The 19,872-nt window shown below is 42.6% G+C and overlaps 1 protein-coding gene across 5 annotated transcripts in view; it reads left to right on the forward strand.

Moving 5' to 3' along the window:
* HIVEP2 (HIVEP zinc finger 2) overlaps positions 1–19,872 on the forward strand; it is a 203,940-nt gene that overhangs the window by 164,847 nt on the left and 19,221 nt on the right. For 4 of the 5 annotated variants that reach the window (XM_056126264.1, XM_056126266.1, XM_056126265.1 and 1 more), the window contains exons 4-6: positions 6,413–6,511; positions 12,946–12,990; positions 14,192–19,738. In XM_056126264.1, the coding sequence (XP_055982239.1) occupies positions 14,576–19,738 (5,163 nt within the window). In that variant the 5' untranslated portion in view covers positions 6,413–6,511; positions 12,946–12,990; positions 14,192–14,575. The remainder of the gene's footprint in view (positions 1–6,412; positions 6,512–12,945; positions 12,991–14,191; positions 19,739–19,872) is intronic. The other variant, XM_056126268.1, reaches the window with a different exon arrangement.

The following is a 19,872-nucleotide window of genomic DNA, read 5'->3' on the forward strand; positions in this document are numbered from 1 at the left end:
TTCTCACTGGGTAGAAGTCAGGTCTCTGGAAAAAGAGCTATTTGATATTCCCAGGCATTTTGCACAGTTTTGGTTTTATCAACCAATGGACTTACCTTCAATAACTGTGAAAGAACTGTCCTAGGAATAGGGGAAATGGACTCATAAACCTCATATCTCTAATCAAAGTATTTACATTAAATTTTTTACATTGCAGCAAGACATAGAAAAGTGTTTTGTTATAGAAGCACAAGAAGTTTGCTAATGGAAAGTAACTTAAACATGATAGAATATTACTGTTGCTTTTGATGCTAAAACAAAGTTCTTTTGTACAGTTTTGTTGCCATAGAAGTAGGTACACTGTATTTTGCTACCACTTGTTTATTCTGGAAAAACTTAAATTTTCATTAAGGCTGTTTTCATTATCCGTAAAAATGGTCAGACTTCAGGAGTGCATTGACTCTTGGCCACTATTGCTGTTTCTTTGATTATGAGTTTTATGGCATGGATAACAAATATCTTGAATTATTCTATGTTTGATATCATTTAGTCTTTCTATTCCTATACTCTTTCAATCAGTTTCTAGAGTAGGGCCAAATTAATAAACTTGTATTAAGAGAACATAGTATGAATTTTGGGAAATAATTTGTTTAGAAGTTGGAAGAAAATAATATATAACCCAGATGCATGGTAGTCACCTATGAGTGCTAAAGATCTCTGACTTCACTGTTTTTCATGTATTTTATGTGTTTGCTAATAGATACATTTAAAAAAATCTTCCACAGTACTAAACACCATAGGAGTAAGTTCCAAAATTAATAGCCATAGAAGTGAATGGTTACATTTTCGATCCTCACACAGGTTAGGCAGATTTAACTTATTTGATGTCAAATAGATGGCCAAGAAAACAAGTCTCTGCTGTAAATCTGATCTTGGAAGACATGCCATGTTTTTAAGAACACATGTGGGGAGAAGTTTGCATAGCCAACACCAGACCATCACAGCCCAGATGGAGATTAAGGACTGGGGGGCACTATACAATCCTGAATCATCAAAGAAGGATTAAATTGTGTTCAGGAGACTGTAATTAACTCAAGGAGAAGGAGATGTACTTTGGAAAAATAATCACTAGCAGATGTTAAAGCAAAATTATTTTCTCTCTGCCTTTACCTAACAGTAAGGTTGTATTAATTAAACACCTTATTCTCCAGGCATCCTCATGAACCAATGTTTCAGCACTCACAAAAAAAAAGTATAAAAACTATTAGAAAACTAGGATGATGGTCTTAAAATTTTCATTTCATCTGACATATGCGTTCATTTCTAAATCTGCCATTTAGAATGGTATGCCTTTGTATATCAGCATACATAGCCTTTTGCTTTTGTTCAAGGACATTTTATCATCACCTCTCTAAGCCTTTCCTGATTCCCTTGGTAAAACTTATCCCTCCTGTTTGGTCTCTGCCTATGTTTATGTTTATTTCAATGTACCTAAGACATTTTATTGAATTTATTTGTAAATGTCTCCTTCCTCACTTCTGAGCTCTTCAATACAGATTTTTTGTCTCCTTTCTTCCTTCCTTCCTGTTTATAAATGTAGTCCATTACTTGGCACGCTGTCGGCATCCAGTACATGTGTTAAAATGTCATTAAACAATCAGGAACCCTAATTAAAGAGGTCTAAGTTGTAACCATTAATATACATGTGCCTGTTTTTTGTTTCATTGGGGGAGAGTTAGTTTTGATTCACATAGTACTTTATTTTCTATATAATCTGTGCTCTTGCTTGGTATTTGCTAAGAAGCAGCAATAGAACAACAGATCTGGGTCATTTTTACAGGTCATTTCTAGAATCGGACACTAAAGAAATTGGTTAAGGGAAGGGGCAGAATTTTGACTCAGTATGACCAGCTGCTGAAAATGCCTTTTCCTTATATCTATTATTTGACTTTTCAAACTCTTCTATTTATTGTCCTACTTTCCTCCCTTTCCTACTGTATTTTCCTCAATATCTTTTCTTATTCTTTACACTCTTAACCAACTCCAACCATACCATCTCCCTGTTTCAAAGACCTAAACCTATGGCCATTGTGCTGATCAGTTTATATATGTGTGTTTGTATCCTCAAGTCTCTTGGCTGTATCTTCTTCTCTGTCACCTAGCAAGCTTTACTTATGTTGCAGCTCTAGAGACCCCAAAGTGAAATACTGGGTCAAGCCTTCTTTTTTCTCTCTTTGGAAATGTGTAGAGAACAGCTCTCTACAAAAAAAAAAAAAGTGATGAATTGATGAAGCATATCTTGGAACATGTTTTCTCATTCAGTCCTCTTACCACATCACTATCTACTACATTTGAATATTTTCTACTCCCTAATGTAAAATAACTATTTTCTTTAACCATAAAATAGAAGTACCATTTATTTGCTAGATATTATTTGTTCTGTTTTCACAGAGCTCATGAATATAATCTTTACGGTTGTGACAACTCTAATGTATAACTGGTCTAGCTTTTTCAGCTTTTCTTTTAAAATGATCTAATATTTGTTTGTATAAACGCAGAAGTAACAGGAGGTACTACTTCTTTATGCAAAAGAAGTTTACCAGTAAATCATTAACCTCTTATAATATTCATCAAAGCAGCATATTAGCTACTAAACTGTGACTTGTTTAAATATTTTGAAAGAAGAGAGCATTGAAATAAGGATCTAACCAGCATTTTTAAAAAATCTATCTATTATCATATTTCAACATGACCCTTGTTTAATTCCATAATACTAACCCATAAGCACCCAGGAATAACTAAGTAACAACAAGGGTTTTTTTCTGAGTAGAAAGAAAAATAAGAAACCATTGAGATAGGAACAATTAAACTCAACTTTTCAAGTTTTGGCTATTAACAAGAGGATTGAAAAAACTTTCAAAGTTCTCTCCCACAAACATGCAAGCAGATAGAAAAAAACACTCTGTACTTTGCTAGTAAGGTGGAAGATAATTTTCACCTCATATTTAGAAATTAATTTAAAATGGCCTGGAGATATGTAACAAGCTCCGTTAGCACTATTTTCTGAAAACTTGTTATTTCTATTGAATATTAAAGTTTCATTGCATGGCATTTCCTTCGAATCCAACAACAAAAATATAAAGTGAAGAGAAAAATCTATTCTCTTTCTTTTGTTCCATTATTTTCAGCAGTAAACTGTGGGAACAGTTGACTTATTTAGGAAATATATAGCATGCAGTGTCTTTATCATACATTTTCAAGCTGTTTGAAGAAAGATTTTTATTTTAATGAAACAAAAATACAAAAACTCACTTAACAAAAATATTTTTCTGAGATGGTTATCTGTCTTTATTGCTCTAGCAAAATTAACTACTCATTCCAACTTGCAACAAAATCAATTGTGCAAAAAAATTACATTAGCATCCTTTTAGGTGTGTTAATATTGATCAAAATTTTGCTTTAAAATTTCACTAATTTCTAGGTGGTTTCGATATGCCAGACACAGTAACAACAAAGTCTCCAATGGAGACGTTACTGGGCCCGCTCGAGCAAATCGTGATCAACGGAGGGCCTTTTTACTTTACTTTTCTATGAAGTAAACTAATAATAACCCTATTATCATAGTTTTCTTGTTCTTTAAGGGTAAAGTGAACATTAAATAAAATCATGAAATCAGTTATGCAATTGAAACAATATTTGAATTCTCATGAAAGAGGCATCTTTCTCATCTAAAATTCCAAATCTATGTGCATGTCATGGTGCAAGTGTTTCCTTTCATTTCCACTAGCCATAGATGGTTCATATATAAGACTAGAAAAGCCAAATTAGAGCTGGGAACATAGTACCAGTCATCCTTTGTCTGAGGCCCTTGGACTCTGCCAGTTGAAGCTGTCATTAGTAGTACTGGCTTCGAATTTGGGATTCATTGGGTCCTTGTCTTTAATTTCAGCTCAGCTTGAAAAAGTAGTTCTCAGGATTTTTTGATGATTGCTCTCTATTTCTCTCTTCCCTTTTTGTTTAATGTGACTATGGATTGACAATCACAGGCAATCACTGAATACAGCAAGTTATTGTTCCCTATAAATTGCCATATCCATAGAATCTTGACCCATTTATGTTGTAGGTAGATTTGACGTGTTGTACAATATAGTTTCACGATTTATTTTTTTTCCTTCTAAAAGAATATCATACTTCAGGAGCCGGGACAATTGTCCCATCGGTAGGGTATTTGTCATGTAGGGGTCAACCTGGGTTCAATTTCCAGCATCCCATTTGGTCCTTTGAGCTCTACCAGAAGTAATTCCTGAGGAGTAACCCTGAGCATTGTAGGGTGTGGCTCAAAGGTCAAGGAAAAAAAAAAGGAATGTCATACTTTGTAGCACTGTCCTCCCACTTTGTAGCACTGTCTTCCGGTTGTTCATTGTTTTGCTCTAGTGGGCCCAGTAATGTCTCTATTGTGAGACTTGTTACTGTGTTTGGCATATCCAATACGTCACGGGTAGCTTGCCAGGCTCTGCCTGTGGGCGAGATACTCTCGGTAGCTTGCCGGGCTCTCTGAGAGGGGCAGAGGAATCGACCCGGCTCGGTCAGGCTAGCAGCTTTCAAGGCAAATGCCCTACCACTGTGCTGTCATACTTTAGCTTATAGTGCCAAATACAGTTTTTTTTTTAAAAAAAAAAACTACCGTGAGTTTTATTTTTAAATTGGTTTCATTTGTTAAAAAGAAATAATTGTTGTATGTGGGTATAAAGAAGGTAATAACAAGTGATCCAAAGCAACAGAATCTTAAAACTATTTGACAGAACTTACCAGGACAGGGAGATGGGGGGGATTGAAGGGCGGGCATTTGGGGGGACCCCAAGATAATATCCAGAGAAGTGGACAGTCTGGTGGAGGATGTGGTGTGAGAGCATTATATGCCTGACAGCCTATCGTTAACAGTACTGTAGTGAAAATTTTAAAATAAATTAAAAAAATAAGTTCTCTTACAAAACAGATACTCCCAATAACACTTTGATTGTTAACCAATCAGACTCTGGTCTCTGATGAATTTTTCAATATCAAGAATAGTAGAGCTTGTCCGTTGTCATTTTAGCACGAGGAAATGGTTGATTTGAGGCAGGAGGAACAAAGTTTAGAAAAGAAAATAAATCTACCATTTGCTTAATAATTTGCCCTTTGCAGCAACAGTCTTATCTGACCACCCACATTCATCTGGCTGCTGACGTAGTTCTTGCTTCAATTGCAGAAGCTATTTTTGCACCTTTTGTGTCTTTTGAGGAGCCGAGTGGGCCTACTTGCTTGTAATGATTCATGTCTCAAAGTGCACAGGGTGTCCCGAAGTGTTGTTACAGTGATGTGCAAAAGAGGGAGGACACGAGTTGCTTCCTTTAAGCACTTGGAATGGTCTCATGTCATAGCACTGCAAAGGCACATTTTATCTGTCATGTCTTGGTACCATACTTCCTTCGTATGAGACAGTTCATTTTCGAAAGAAAGAACATTTTTTTTTCCTTTTTGGGTCACACCCGGTGATGCACAGGGGTTACTCCTGACTCTGCACTCAGGAATTACCCCTGGCGGTGCTCAGGGGACCATATGGGATGCTAGGAACCAAATCTGGATTGGCTGCATGCAAGGCAAATGCCCTACCCACTATGCTATTGCTCCAGCCCCAATGTTTTATTTATTTATTTTTTATCATTTTTTTTATTAGTGAAACACCATGAAGTACACTTATAGACTTATAAATTTTTATTTTTAATTAACAAAAATAGGAGAATCATCTGTGGGGAGTGTCATATGCTTTTGTATACAGAAAAGAAACCATCTGAAGATGGTTGACTGATTGAGGAAATCTGACCGGAATGCATTTCTTTGGATAAGATTTAAGCATTAATTTTAAGTATGAGAAAATTCCTTTCTTCATTACTCCCCGGAGTTTGCTATGTCTCAGGATTTTACTTGGGTTAGTTTTGGCTTTCTATGTCAGAAATTAATTTTAGCACAGAACATAACTATGCTGAAATAAACTATAGAAAAGAATTTGTTATGAGGTTATCTGAGACATCATCCTGTGGAACGACTCATGTGTGAAAGGGTATTTTGGGGAAACAGCGTTATACAGAACTGTATCCTGGATTGCAGTGGCCTGATTTCTCATTCCAGTAGGTTAAGTTTAACTCTAGCATCATTTTCCTAATTGCCTTCACTTTTGCTGTACAGGCAAAACTTTTATACCAGTACTTGTGCAAAATATTTAAACGATGTCAAAAATAGGAAATTTGGTGGGATGGAAAGAGAAGTCTTGATATATCTAGTTCCAGCTCTGCTTTCTTCAAGGAAGGATTTCTGTAACTGAGGAACTCATGTGCATGCTTATATATCAACTACGTATGTCACTATCTTAAATTTCATCTTCTTCATCTTTCAGATCCCCGGAAGTTATGTATGTACGAGTTCCTGTGGAGAAAGTTGACCTCGTGGAAAGCAAAGACCATTGTGATGCAGATTTTTGATATGAGGATAACAGGTTAATAACCAGAAATTACTATTTTATGCAATTGTTTTTGCATTTAATTTAAAATTTTGTTTTGGGCCTACTATACTTAAACATAAACTATCTGATTTGGGGGGAGTCAGGGGCTTGTGTGGTAATGAACACATATAGTGTATATGTGATTTAGAAATATGTACTCAAGGTTTGGTTTTATTTTCCCTTTCATAGTAGACCAATTTTAATTGCAATTCCTTAACTAGAGATAACCTCATTAGAGAGATTGTCATTTTGGCAAAGTTGATTTTCCTTTAAGTTCTACTTAATATATCTGGATAACTTTGGCAAATAAAGTGGGAAAACCTTCCACCAGAGAAACCTGACCACCATTGTCATAAAAAGCAGTATGACAATATTGTCATAAAAAAGCAGTATGAAAATATTGAAAGAAGCAGGCTTTAGTCAAAGTAAATCATAAATATCTTAAGTAAATGTGAAGCTATGTAAATATCTGCAATCGAGCCCTTAAAGTAACCCACATAGAAAAAAAAGTCAAGTTTTCCATTCTGTTTTGAATTTCAAATGAGATTAGGTTTTCATGTATGTCAAATTAGCATGATCATCCCAATCATTTTATTCTTCTCCGAAAGTTCTGTAAATCATTTGGCAGGGTTTTCTAGAATATGCAGCATCTATCTTGAATGGGAGACTCTCTCCTTTGAGAGACAAATCAAGTTGTTATGGGAACATTTACTAATAAAGGAAGCATTTATAATGACTTTGGCTCATAGAAAGGTGCCTTTTTTTAAATCATCTTGTGGAAATAAGTCTGTGTTCAGTTGGACTCTGCAACTGACTGGGTTTTGTCGGCAGATCCTTTTCTTCCTCCTCCTATTTCCTGTGTACTTGTGATATCTGAGACTGTCAGTGCTAAAGCTGTACTATTCTACCATGCTTTTTTTTTTTTTAAAAAAAATGTATACTTGATCTATGACATTTAAATGCAGATGTACTGCTCTCAAGTTTTGCTCAGTAATTATTATTATCATATGATAGATCTTTGGTTCACAAGTATAATACTGCCACATTAAAAAAAAAGAAAAAACAAAGGCCAAATGGCCAATTTAAAAAATGTTTTCCTAGTAAGATATTGGCAGCAGAGAAGTAGTGTTTGTTGCCAGTCATTTTTATACCATTGTTATTTAGGACATTATTATTTAATGCTCACTTGACTCTTACCACCACTCGAGTAATAATTAATTTCCTGAGGTAAAGTTTTTCCTCTCTTAAGATCGTGTTTTTCCAAGCAAAAGAGCCCCGATTGACAACCCTGGATACTGTAGGCCTTTATTCATCAGCAGAGCAGGCCTGCTCCCTTCCAGTGCTACCCAGCTGTTATCCTGAAGAGACCTCTGTGGAGGGCTATAGGGGAGGCTGTTTTGGGGCCTTGCCTTTCAGGGCCTGTCTGGTGAAATTATTTCACTGGGTGCCAAACTTATTTGAGTGGAGCTTTGTAAAGAAGCCAATAGAGTGAACACGTTTTTGGTTTGTTTGGGTTTTTTGTTTGTTTGTTTTAAATGACAAGCCTTTCATGGAATATCATTTTCTTTTCTTTTGCTCCATTTTTTAAAAGAGAAGTTTTATTAGCCTTGACATAGCCTTGTCGAGGGTGATGTCTTTGTCAACACTACCCTCTGAAAAATGTGCTGAGCTTGTAAGACAATGCCTGTCTTCACTAATTGAAAGATTCCTATGGACTGGAGCACCCTCCAGAGGAAACCCTAAAAAGTCATATCCTTTGGCAAAATACCACTCTCCTTTTGTAGCATTCAAAGGCATAAGGGAAAATTTTCGACGTGAATGTGAAACTGTGTTTGAAATACTTCTCCTTTGTTGGCAATGGCTGCCAAAAATGAGTTTGCCGGGTTTTGGTTACCATAAAAAGAAATCTCGGGGAATAAAATGATTTCTGGCTTTTTATAGGAGAATTGAGAATATTGAAGATTTTATTTTTATATATGATTAGAGGGTATGAAAAATGAAATGATCCTACATGACATAAGAGAAATAGTGTAGCTATAACCAAACACACTGCTATAGATCTTGGTAACTCCAAGGAGATGGATATTGAGAAAATCAAAATAAGATCACATATATATGTAATTGTGCATTTAATGGTGTGAGTATATATATGTATATGTATATATAATGTTTATTTATAGGCATATACAATAGTATATGTGTATATATGGGAAAATACATTGATATTATGTATTTTGTGAGACCCAAAGTAAATACATAGGAACACTTTCTACATAGAAGTTCTATAGAAACATGTAAAATTAATAAAGCACAAGATCAAGTTCTCAGATTTATGCCATTGTTGATGGAGGTTTGTCAACAAAAGATGAAAAGTGTTTGTCGGACCTTAACACTTTGAAAGCCTTGTTGTTTTTAAAGGGAACTTTTCTTCCTAAGTGTAAATTAAAGAGAGCAGCAAAAAAAACATTTGAGCACTCCAAAGTCCTGCTAAATCCTCTTTACTTTGAGAGTCAGACACACCATGCCCAGTATATGCTGTGAACAATTTATATTTTTAAATTATTTGAGTTTCCAAAATAAAATAACATTAGACAACAGATGAATGAAAGGAGTTCACATTTTAATAGTATTAGCAAACACTCTCCTCAAAGATCCTTTACTTATTGTATCTTTTATTTGCCTTTTTCCATGCCTACAGAAACTCTTAAGAAGGAAAGTTACTGCCTTTAGAACTCTTAGTCAAAAATTCCTCAAGGATGGCGTTAGGAAGAATATTATATCCCCTAGTCAGTTTCAAATCTAAATGATTCATGTAGAACAGGAATGATTTCCAGTTCCTTAATATTATCTTTTAGGTTTTTCACTGAAGTGAAAAGTTAGACATTGCTGTTAGAGAAATGTAAACCAGAGGTATCCCTGAAACTACTGAGATCTCATCTAAGAAATAAGGTTGGAAGCTCTTCTGAACAAAAGTATGGGACAAGGGAGAGGGTACCCTGTACAGTGATAAAATGGCAGGACAGCTTACATAAACTTGTCAGAGAAATTGAAAAGGAAGAGATTTCCTGACCAAAACTATTTTCTTGGTTAAGTCAATGTGTTGGAATTTATCATATTTTTTTTTTTGGTTTGGTTTAGTTTTGGTTTGTGGCCATACCCCATGATGTTAAGGAGATACTTGAGACACAGTGCTCATGGAACTGTGTGATGCCAGGAATTAAAATAAGGGCTCCCACATACATACCATATGTTTTAGCCCATTGAGCTATCTCATTGGTCCAGTGTATTTGATTTTAATTATTTTCTGGACAATAAATGCCATTGGAATATGGGATAATACAATAGTATTATTAGAATAATTGATTCTAATACGAATTTCTTTTTTTATTTTTACTAGCCCAACAATTTTTATAAGCCCAACAATAATTAACTGAACATTTTACACAATTTTTGCTTCAACCAGGAAGTGACCTCTTTTGAATTCTATGTAAATTCTATGTAAAGATGCCTTCATTTTCTGGTCTCTTGTTTAATAACAAAATTTTGTTACCTTTATTTGAATTTTTTATTGCTGTTTTGAGGGATATCTAGTGAGGGTTGGAGGTCATTCTCAGTGGTGCTCAGAAAACAATGAAATGCTGGAGATCAAACCCAAAAATTGCAGAGAGAACATCTTCTCAACTTTCCAGCTCCAAGTGTTCTTTAACTTTTTGCTTGGTGAATCTCTTATACATGATATAAATTGTCCTTCATAATTAGGCAATGTATTTGTCATTTAAAATATAATAGTTTGAATTGGAAATCCTAAAAATTGCACTTGATTTACAAAGATCTTACCCCATTGTTATATGCAAGAACAATACTTTACTAAATCTAAAGACCTGTTTACTCCAGACCTGTTTGTCATAAAATCCTATGTGCTTGTTTGATTTGAAATCTGTGTTTTAAGAACATCTATCTGTTCTTTGTAAACTAATGAATGGAAGATAATCACAGGCCTAATTTTCACTTGTCAAATTCTTTTCTTAAAAAGAATGCTTTTTAAGTAATAAAGTAAAACAAATGTTTGTCATGAGAATAGAACATATCCTTATGAGGAATGTTCATATTAGTGCTTTGATAAATAGACTTTGAACATTATTTAAATTATGGATGTGGTTGGTTTCTTGGAATTGCTATTTGGGGCCATTTTTCATTTTTTCTATACAATTATTTAAAACTCATACATTCTCTCAGAGTCACGTACTATTTGGGTACTTGAAATATTGAAGTGATGTGGAACTGTGTTTTGAAGACATTTTAAGTAGTGGAACTGGGGCCGGGGGCTCTTAGGGGTTGGGAAGGTGAAATCTCTGAGGCTTAAGAGTCATCCAGACCTCGATTGGATTCTGACACTCCACTTCTCTTAATGACTGCTTGCAAAAGGAAATTTCTATAATTGTAACTTTCTCTAGTAGGGAGCTAATAGATATAGAACTAAAAGCAGTACTTGAGAGTTTTTGTTAGGAAACTGCAGTGCATTTACATAACATCATTTTTTATTAACCAAGATTATATTTAAAAAATAGAATGTGCTCATGATAAGACAAAAAAAAACCAAAGGTGAAATGTTAAAAGTCTCATGCCATGTGCCCTCTCTGTCTCCCTAGTTTCACTTCTATGATTTAACGTCTGTTAAAAGCGACATGGCATCCTTGCTGAAACGTGTTTTTTTATTACTTGCTTCTCTTTTACAGAAATAGCATTATAAACTACATCCTAGGGTTCAGTTCTCCCACAGCCCACCATATCTAATGCTACTTACTTCTGGATGAGGCTCTATAATAGTGCTTATAGTTATACTTCCTTTTTTCCTAATGGCCACATTTTACGATGAGCCATATTTTATTTGAACAATTTTTATGTGCCCATCTTTGAGTACTTTGCAGGTAGATCTATTAGGATGCATGTTCAGCAATGTAATTTCTATGGCAGATGGTCTGACTTTCTTAGTTGGATAAGTATTGTTACTTTGCTTAGTAAAGAAAGATCTCATCTTGCATAATCATTAGCAGACCTGAGCATTGAAGTTTTCAGAATTCTCCAGATTCAACATTGACTGTTCTCTTATGGGACTTAAGTTTTCACTAGGACTATTCTTTTTTTTTTCTTTTTTCCATTCTTTTTTTTTTTAATTTTTATTAGTGAGACACCATGAGGTACAGTTGTAGACTTACAAATTTTTGTGCTTGGGTTTCAATTATACAATGATCAAATACCCATCACTCCACCAGTGCCCATTTCCCACCACCACGGATCCCAGTATCCCCCCCTCCCCGCCCCATCCCACCCTGCCTCTGTGGCAGGGCATTCCCTTTTGTTGTCTCTCTCCTATTGGGTGTTGTGGTTTGCAAAAGAGGTAATGGGTGGCAAACATGTTTGGTCTATAGTCTACTTTCAGCATGCTTCTCCCATCCTGGGAGGATCCTCCCAACACCCTTTATTAAGGTGCTCCCTTCTCTATCTGAGCTCCCTTTTCCCCTTCACTAGGACTATTCTTTATGGGACTTAAGTTTTCCCTTAAAATTGAATCATTTCTAAGTAGTCAAGTTTTCAAAAGCCACTGCTACACAACTGAAGGAAATGTTGTAAACTTTCTCAAAAGGATAAATGTATTCTTCCAAGTATTCAAACCTAAATGTCCAATTTTAAAAGATTTTAAAAAATGGGGCATGTGGAAGATAACACTTGGTGGAGGCCCAGACTCCATGCCCTGTATCACTGTGAACCACCATGGAATATCAATGGTAGTAATCCCCCCACCCCCACCCCATACACACCCAAGCACTGTGTCAGGAGTAACCCCCTGAGCAACACAGATCAAAGGGCTGGAAACATGACTGACCTGAAGGCCCTGATTATTACCCAGACTATTACTCCAGGTTTCCCTAAGCACTGCCTGGCAGACTCCATATGCCCCAAAACACACCCACCTATTCTCAAACTCTTATTATCCGAGGAATTAGAAACCAAGTTTATTGTGTCAAATTTAAGATGCTGGAGTACAGCAGGAGGGCACTTGCCTTCACTGTAGCCAGCCCTGGGGTTGGATCCCCAACATTAAATATGCTCCCCTCAGCCCACCAGGAGTGATTCACTGAGCACAGAACCAGGAGTAAGCACAGAGCACAGCTGGTATGGCACAAAAGCAAAAATTTAAGATTCCTTGATTAAAAAAAAATATCTTAGAAAATATTTCCCTGACATTTTTGCGATATTTTCTCATGAGTTACTACTTAAGCACAGTGCCTTATTTCCCCTTTTTTTTCTCTTTAGATGACCTGTAACATTGAGTTCTCTGTACAATCAACTCTAAATTTATATTTGTATTTAGTAATGTTGTAGTTTAATGGAAGAACTTTCCCTAACTGTATTTATCTTCTATCTAGGAAGCGTCAAGACAATCATGTCCATGAGAATTCTACACCATCCAGGTAATAAGAAGGGCTCTCTCTGCTCTCTCTCTCTCTCCCTCTCTCACTTTCTGTCTCTCTCTCTCTCTCTCTCTATATATATATATATATATATATGGGGGGTGATTCTCAAGTAATGCTTAGGGCCTAGGGACCATCCCTCTGGATAATTGGCTAACTGGGCCTGATGGGTCAGTGCATGGGCCCAGTGATGTGGCACTGCCCAGGAGAGTGGCACTGAGGTCACTAAGACAACCCTGACTGGTGGGTGGGGGGCTGAGGGAGCATCTGATGCTGGAGATCTATCTTGGGTTCCTGTGCATGCAAGGCATGTGCTCCCTGACCACTTAGCTATATCCCTGATCCTCATAATGATATTTTTCCATTTTTTCCAAAGCATATTATGTTCTTCATATTGTGAAGATTTTTTTTTCTACTTTAAATAAAACATTTTTCTTCCCAAATTTAAGTAAAATATGTGTATTTCATATTAATACACTAATGGATGTAACATTTTATATCAATATTGGATTGGTTAATAATTTATATAAATCTATACAGTATATATATTTTTTCATATAAAGCCATCAAAATAAGCACATAGAAATAAGTAATATAATTTAGCTTAGAAAAATCTTGTTTAGAAATGACTTTAATGGGGCTGGAGTGATAGCACAGCAGGTAGGGCGTTTGCCTTGCATGTGGCCAGCCAGGTTTGATTTCCAGCATCCCATATGGTCCCCCAAGCACTGCCGGGAGTAATTCCTGAGTGCATGAGCCACCAGTAACCCCTATGCATCGCCAGGTGTGACCCCTCCCCCCCAAAAAAAACAACAAAAAAAATGACTTCAATCTTCAATGAAGGCTTTAAAAATATTAATGAATTTATAAATAGTATCTATCAAAAGTTTTTCTTTGAATATGATTTTGACAAAAATTAAGATTTTAAAGGATGTTGGGGACCAAGATCAAAGAAATTTATGCTTATGACTTGGTATTAAATTTAAAATAATATCTTTAATCGTGAAATTAACAATTCTAAAAGGAATTTCTTGGTGTAAAGGTCATCTTCAACTTTTTTCAATTTCAGTCTTGTTACATAGAATTGAGTGTTTTCTTATCTTTTTCTTTTTTATTGGAAAGTAAAAGAGAAGGGAAAAGGAACTCCCCATGTGGGAAAGAACACTATAGGACTAAGTTTTTGTGTTTCCTTTTCTTCCAGATCATTTTATCCTAGTGAAACTCGCAATTAAACTTTGCTCTAGTTGATGGGCAAAATTTCTCCAGGACTATTTGTCATCCCGATTTCATCCTAGTTGAAAATATTCAAATGCCATTAGAAACCTTGATAGATTTGCACTTAGCTTTTGCGTTGGGCCTTTCTACAATGGAGAGAACTGTGTTATAGCCCTGGTCAAAACCAAAACCATCAGATGCCCATAGACTACTGTTGGGCGTGGCAAGTTTCCAAGAAAAGGAGCACCGGCACGTTTGCAGACGCCCTGGAACATGGAAGCAAGCAAGTTTTGAAAAGCACAGCTTCGAGGACACTCCATGAGTCTGCACGGCTTTGCAGCCACTAGCACTTAAGACCTTGTACAACAAAATGGACACTGGGGACACAACTCTCGGACAAAAAGCTACCTCAAGGTCTGGAGAAACTGAGAACGCATCAGGTAGATGGAGACAGGAACAATCAGCTATTATTAAGATGAGCACTTTCGGCAGTCAGGAAGGACAGCGGCAGCCCCAAATAGATCCTGAGCAAATTGGAAACACAGCATCAGCACAACTCTTTGGTTCTAGCAAACTGGCCTCGCCCGGCGAAGTGGCACAGCAAGTCGCCGAGAAGCAATACGCACCACACCGACCGACTCCTTACTCATGCCAACATTCGCTCTCTTTCCCTCAGCACTCATTGCCACAGGGGGTCATGCACAGCAGCAAGCCGCATCACAGCCTCGAGGGCCCTCCTTGGCTTTTCCCCGGCCCGTTGCCCTCCGTCGCCTCCGAGGACTTATTTTCGTTTCCCATCCCCGGCCACAGCGGAGGGTACCCCAGAAAAAAGATCTCCGGTCTGAACCCCGCTTATAGCCAATACTCCCAGAAGAGTTTCGACCAGTCTGAAGATGCTCACAAGAAAGAGCACAAACCCAAAAAACTCGGCAAGTACATTTGCCCTTACTGCAGCAGGGCGTGTGCCAAACCCAGCGTACTGAAAAAACACATCCGGTCCCACACCGGGGAGCGGCCCTACCCGTGCATCCCCTGCGGCTTCTCCTTCAAGACGAAGAGCAATCTGTACAAGCACAGGAAGTCGCACGCGCATGCCATCAAGGCAGGCTTGGTCCCGTTCACCGAGTCGGCCGTCTCGAAATTGGACCTGGAGGCCGGCTTCATCGACGTCGAGGCGGAAATCCACTCCGACGGCGAGCAGAGCACAGACACTGACGAGGAGGGTTCTTTGTTTGTGGAAGCTGCGGACAAGATGAGCCCCGGGCCCCCGCTCCCGCTGGACATCAGCGGCCGGGCTGGCTACCACGGGTCGCTGGAGGACTCGCTGGGCGGCCCCATGAAGGTGCCCATTCTCATCATCCCCAAGAGCGGGCTTCCGTTACCCCACGACAGTTCTTACGTCGGCCCCGATCTGCTTCCCGCCCCGTCGCTCAGCGCCAAGGCCGACGACTCGCACACCGTGAAGCAGAAGCTGGCGCTGCGGCTGTCGGAGAAGAAGGGCCAAGACTCCGAGCCGTCGCTCAACCTCCTGAGCCCGCACAGCAAAGGGAGCACCGACTCGGGCTACTTCTCCCGCTCCGAGAGCGCCGAGCAGCAGATCAGCCCCCCCAACACCAACGCCAAGTCTTACGAGGAGATCATCTTCGGCAAGTACTGCCGCCTCAGCCCGCGCAACACCCTCAGCGTCACCTCAGCCAGTCAGGAGCGCGCCCCCGCGGGCAGGAAGGGCCGCGTGGAAGCGCTGTTACCTCACGTCAACACCAGGTTGGACGTCCAGATGTTTGAGGACCCCGTTTCCCAGCTCCTCCCGGGCCAGGGCGACCTGGAGCCGGGTCCCACGGGCATGCTGAAGGCCACCAAGTTCAACAGCGAGCCGAGACCGTCGCCACAGCAGCAGCCGCCGCTGCCGCCGCCGCTCGCGCCTTCTGTCAGGAACGAAGGGAAACTCTACCCGGCCAACTTCCAAGGCAGCGGCGGGAACCTGGCTCTCCTCGAAGCACCGGTCGACGCCTCCCCCCTGATCAGAAGCAACTCCATGCCCACCTCCTCCGCCACCAATCTCAGCGTGCCCCCGTCTCTGCGAGGAAGCCACTCGTTCGACGAGAGGATGACCGGCTCGGACGACGTGTTCTACCCCGGCACGGTGGGCATCCCCCCTCAGCGCATGCTGAGGCGCCAGGCGGCCTTCGAGCTGCCCTCGGTGCAGGAGGGGCACCCGGAGGCCGAGCACCACCACGGCCGGGTGCCCAAGGCCCTGGCGGCTTCGTCGTCGCTCAAGGAGAAGAAACTGATGTCAGACAACAGGCTCGGCTATGACTATGACGTCTGCCGGAAGCCCTATAAGAAGTGGGACGACTCGGACGCCCCGAAGCCTCCGGCCTACAGGGACCTTTCCTGCCTGGGCTCTCTGAAGCACGGTGGAGACTACTTCATGGACCCCGCCGTGCCGCTGCCCGCCGTGCCCACCCTGTTCGGCACCCCCTGCGAGACCCGCAAGCGCCGGAAGGAGAAGAGCGTGGGCGACGAGGAGGACACCCCGATGATCTGCGGCGGCTCGGGTGGGGCGCCCCTGGGCCTGGCGGGCGCCCCCGAGTACGACCCCAAGATGCAGCTGCAGCAGCAGGATGCGGCCCGGAGTGGCTTCCCCGCGGGCGGGCACGGCGGCGAGCGCTTCGACCCCGCTCGGCCACCGCCACTGCAGTCGGGCAGCCCATCGCTGGGCTCAGACGAGTCCCCCTCGGCCGCCGACGCCGACAGGATGTCAGAGGTGGGGTCCAGGAAGCCCCCCGGGAACGTGATCTCCGTGATCCAGCACACCAACTCGCTGAGTCGCCCCAACTCCTTCGAGAGGTCCGAGTCGGCCGAGCTGGCAGGCAGCGCCCTGGACAAAGCATCCTCCCCATCCGAGACCTGTGACAGCGACGCTGTCTCCGAAGCCCCCGTGAGCCCAGAGAGTGCAGACGGTGGCTGCGGCAGTGGCGGGGGTCGACCTTCACCCTCGCAGCCAGGCCCGCAGCCCCCCTACCACGCGCAGCCCCGGCTGGTCCGCCAGCACAACATCCAGGTGCCCGAGATCCGAGTGACCGAGGAGCCCGACAAGCCGGACAAGGAGAAAGAAGCGCCCAGCAAGGAGCCCGACAAGCCCGCTGAGGAGTTCCAGTGGCCGCAGCGCAGCGAGACTCTGTCTCAGCTGCCCGCCGAGAAGCTCCCTCCCAAGAAGAAGCGGCTCCGCCTGGCTGACATGGAGCACTCGTCCGGGGAGTCCAGCTTCGAGTCGGCCGGCACTGGCCTCTCGCGCAGCCCCAGCCAGGAGAGCAACCTGTCGCATAGCTCCAGCTTCTCCATGTCGTTCGAGAGAGATGACCCCCTGAAGCTGCCCGCGCCCCCCAACCGGCAGGAGGAGCTGGGGAAGCACTCGGAGTTCCTGACGGTCCCTGCCGGCTCCTACTCCCTGTCGGTGCCCGGCCACCACCACCAGAAGGAGATGCGACGCTGCTCCTCTGAGCAGATGCCTTGTCCTCATCCCCCCGAAGTCCCGGAAATCCGAAGTAAATCGTTCGATTACGGCAATCTGTCCCACGCCCCCGGGGCCGGAGGCTCGGCCTCCACCTTGTCCCCCTCTCGGGAGAGGAAGAAGTGCTTCCTGGTGCGGCAAGCGTCCTTCAGCGGCTCCCCGGAGACCGCCCAGGGGGAGACCGGGCCGGACCTGAGCGTCAAACAGGAGCAGCTGGAGCACCTCAGGTCCTCGTGGCACCCGGCTGCCTGCCCCCTGCTCCCGCCGCTGCAGGCCACTGAGGAGCCGGGAAAGCAGGTGGTGGGGCCCTGCGCCCCGCTGAGCTCAGGCCCAATGCACCTGGCTCAGCCGCAGATCATGCACCTGGACAGTCAGGAACCGCTGCGGAATCCGCTGATGCCACCGGGCTCCTACATTCCCGGCAAGCACCTGTCCGAACAGCCACCCTTATTTGCACATCAAGAGTCGCTTCCCTTCTCTCCCATCCAGAATGCCTTGTTTCAGTTTCAGTACCCGACTGTCTGCATGGTTCACTTACCAGCTCCGCAGCCTCCCTGGTGGCAGGCGCATTTCCCACACTACGGCAAACCTTTCCAGGCCGACATGCCTCCTGCCTATCCCTTAGAGCACGTGGCAGAACACACTGGAAAGAAATCTTCTGAGTATGCCCATCTGAAAGAGCCAGCCCACCCGTGCTATGCAGGAGCATCAGGGCTCCACGCAAAGAACCTTCTTCCCAAGTTCCCATCAGACCAGAGCACCAAGTCAGCAGATATTCCCTCCGAGCAGATGCTCCAAGATGATTTCGGCTCTGCCAGCGCCGGCCCGCTCCAGTCCTTGCCGGGAACCGTGGTTCCGGTGAGGATCCAGACCCACGTGCCGTCCTATGGAAGCGTCATGTACACGAGCATCTCTCAGATCCTGGGGCAGAACAGCCCGGCCATCGTCATCTGTAAAGTCGACGAGAATGTGACCCAGAGAACGCTGGTGACCAATGCCGCCATGCAAGGAATGGGATTTAACATCGCCCAGGTCCTGGGACAGCATGCAAGCTTGGAAAAATACCCCATCTGGAAAGTCCCCCAGACCTTACCCCTGGGCTTAGAATCCTCCATCCCCCTCTGCTTACCATCCACCTCGGACAGTGTGGCCACTCTGGGAGGCAGCAAACGCATGCTGTCTCCTGCCAGCAGCCTGGAGCTCTTCATTGAGTCCAAGCAGCAGAAAAGGGTGAAAGAAGAAAAGATGTACGGGCAGATCGTGGAGGAGCTCAGCGCTGTGGAGCTCACCAACTCGGACATCAAGAAGGATCTCTCCCGCCCACAGAAACCCCAGCTGGTCCGGCAAGGCTGTGCTTCCGAGCCCAAAGATGGCTCACAGTCGGCATCATCTTCCTTCTCCTCGCTGTCCCCCTCCTCATCTCAAGATCACCCCTCAGGCAATACACCCCTGAGGGAGCCGTTTCCCCCGGGCTCCAGGGCACCTCTGCTCGGGCAGAAGTCCAGCGGACCTTCGGAAAGCAGAGAGTCCTCCGATGAATTAGATATCGATGAGACGGCGTCTGACATGAGTATGAGCCCGCAGAGCTCCTTGGCACAGGGAGATGGTCAGCTGGAAGAGCACAGGAAGGGCCACAGGCTGCCTTTCGGCATGCTGGTGCACATGGCCTCAGGGCCCAGCGGGAAGGCGGCAAATTCTACTCTTCTTCTCACTGACGTGGCAGATTTCCAGCAGATTCTGCAGTTCCCCAGTCTGCGGACAACTACTACTGTGAGTTGGTGCTTTTTGAATTATACAAAACCCAGTTCTGTGCAACAGGCCACCTTCAAATCCTCAGTTTATGCTTCATGGTGCATTAGTTCCTGCAACCCAAATCCATCAGGATTGAACACCAAGACCACACTGGCTCTTCTGAGGTCCAAGCAAAAAATCACCGCAGAAATTTACACTCTGGCTGCTATGCACAGGCCCGGAACCGGCAAACTTACATCATCAAGTGCTTGGAAGCAGTTTGCTCAGGTAATGTATGTTGCTCCCCAAAGGGTTCTTTGTTGTGAATTTGATGGTGAGCAGAATGCATGGTTCAGACAGTCTGAAAAGTACAAGTAAAATGATGCCTCGTGGTTGGGCAGCCATTGTCACCACTGATTCTA

The sequence above is a fragment of the Sorex fumeus genome, unplaced genomic scaffold, assembly GCF_029834395.1.
Source record: "Sorex fumeus unplaced genomic scaffold, SorFum_2.1 ptg000061l, whole genome shotgun sequence".
Lineage (NCBI taxonomy): Eukaryota > Metazoa > Chordata > Mammalia > Eulipotyphla > Soricidae > Sorex > Sorex fumeus.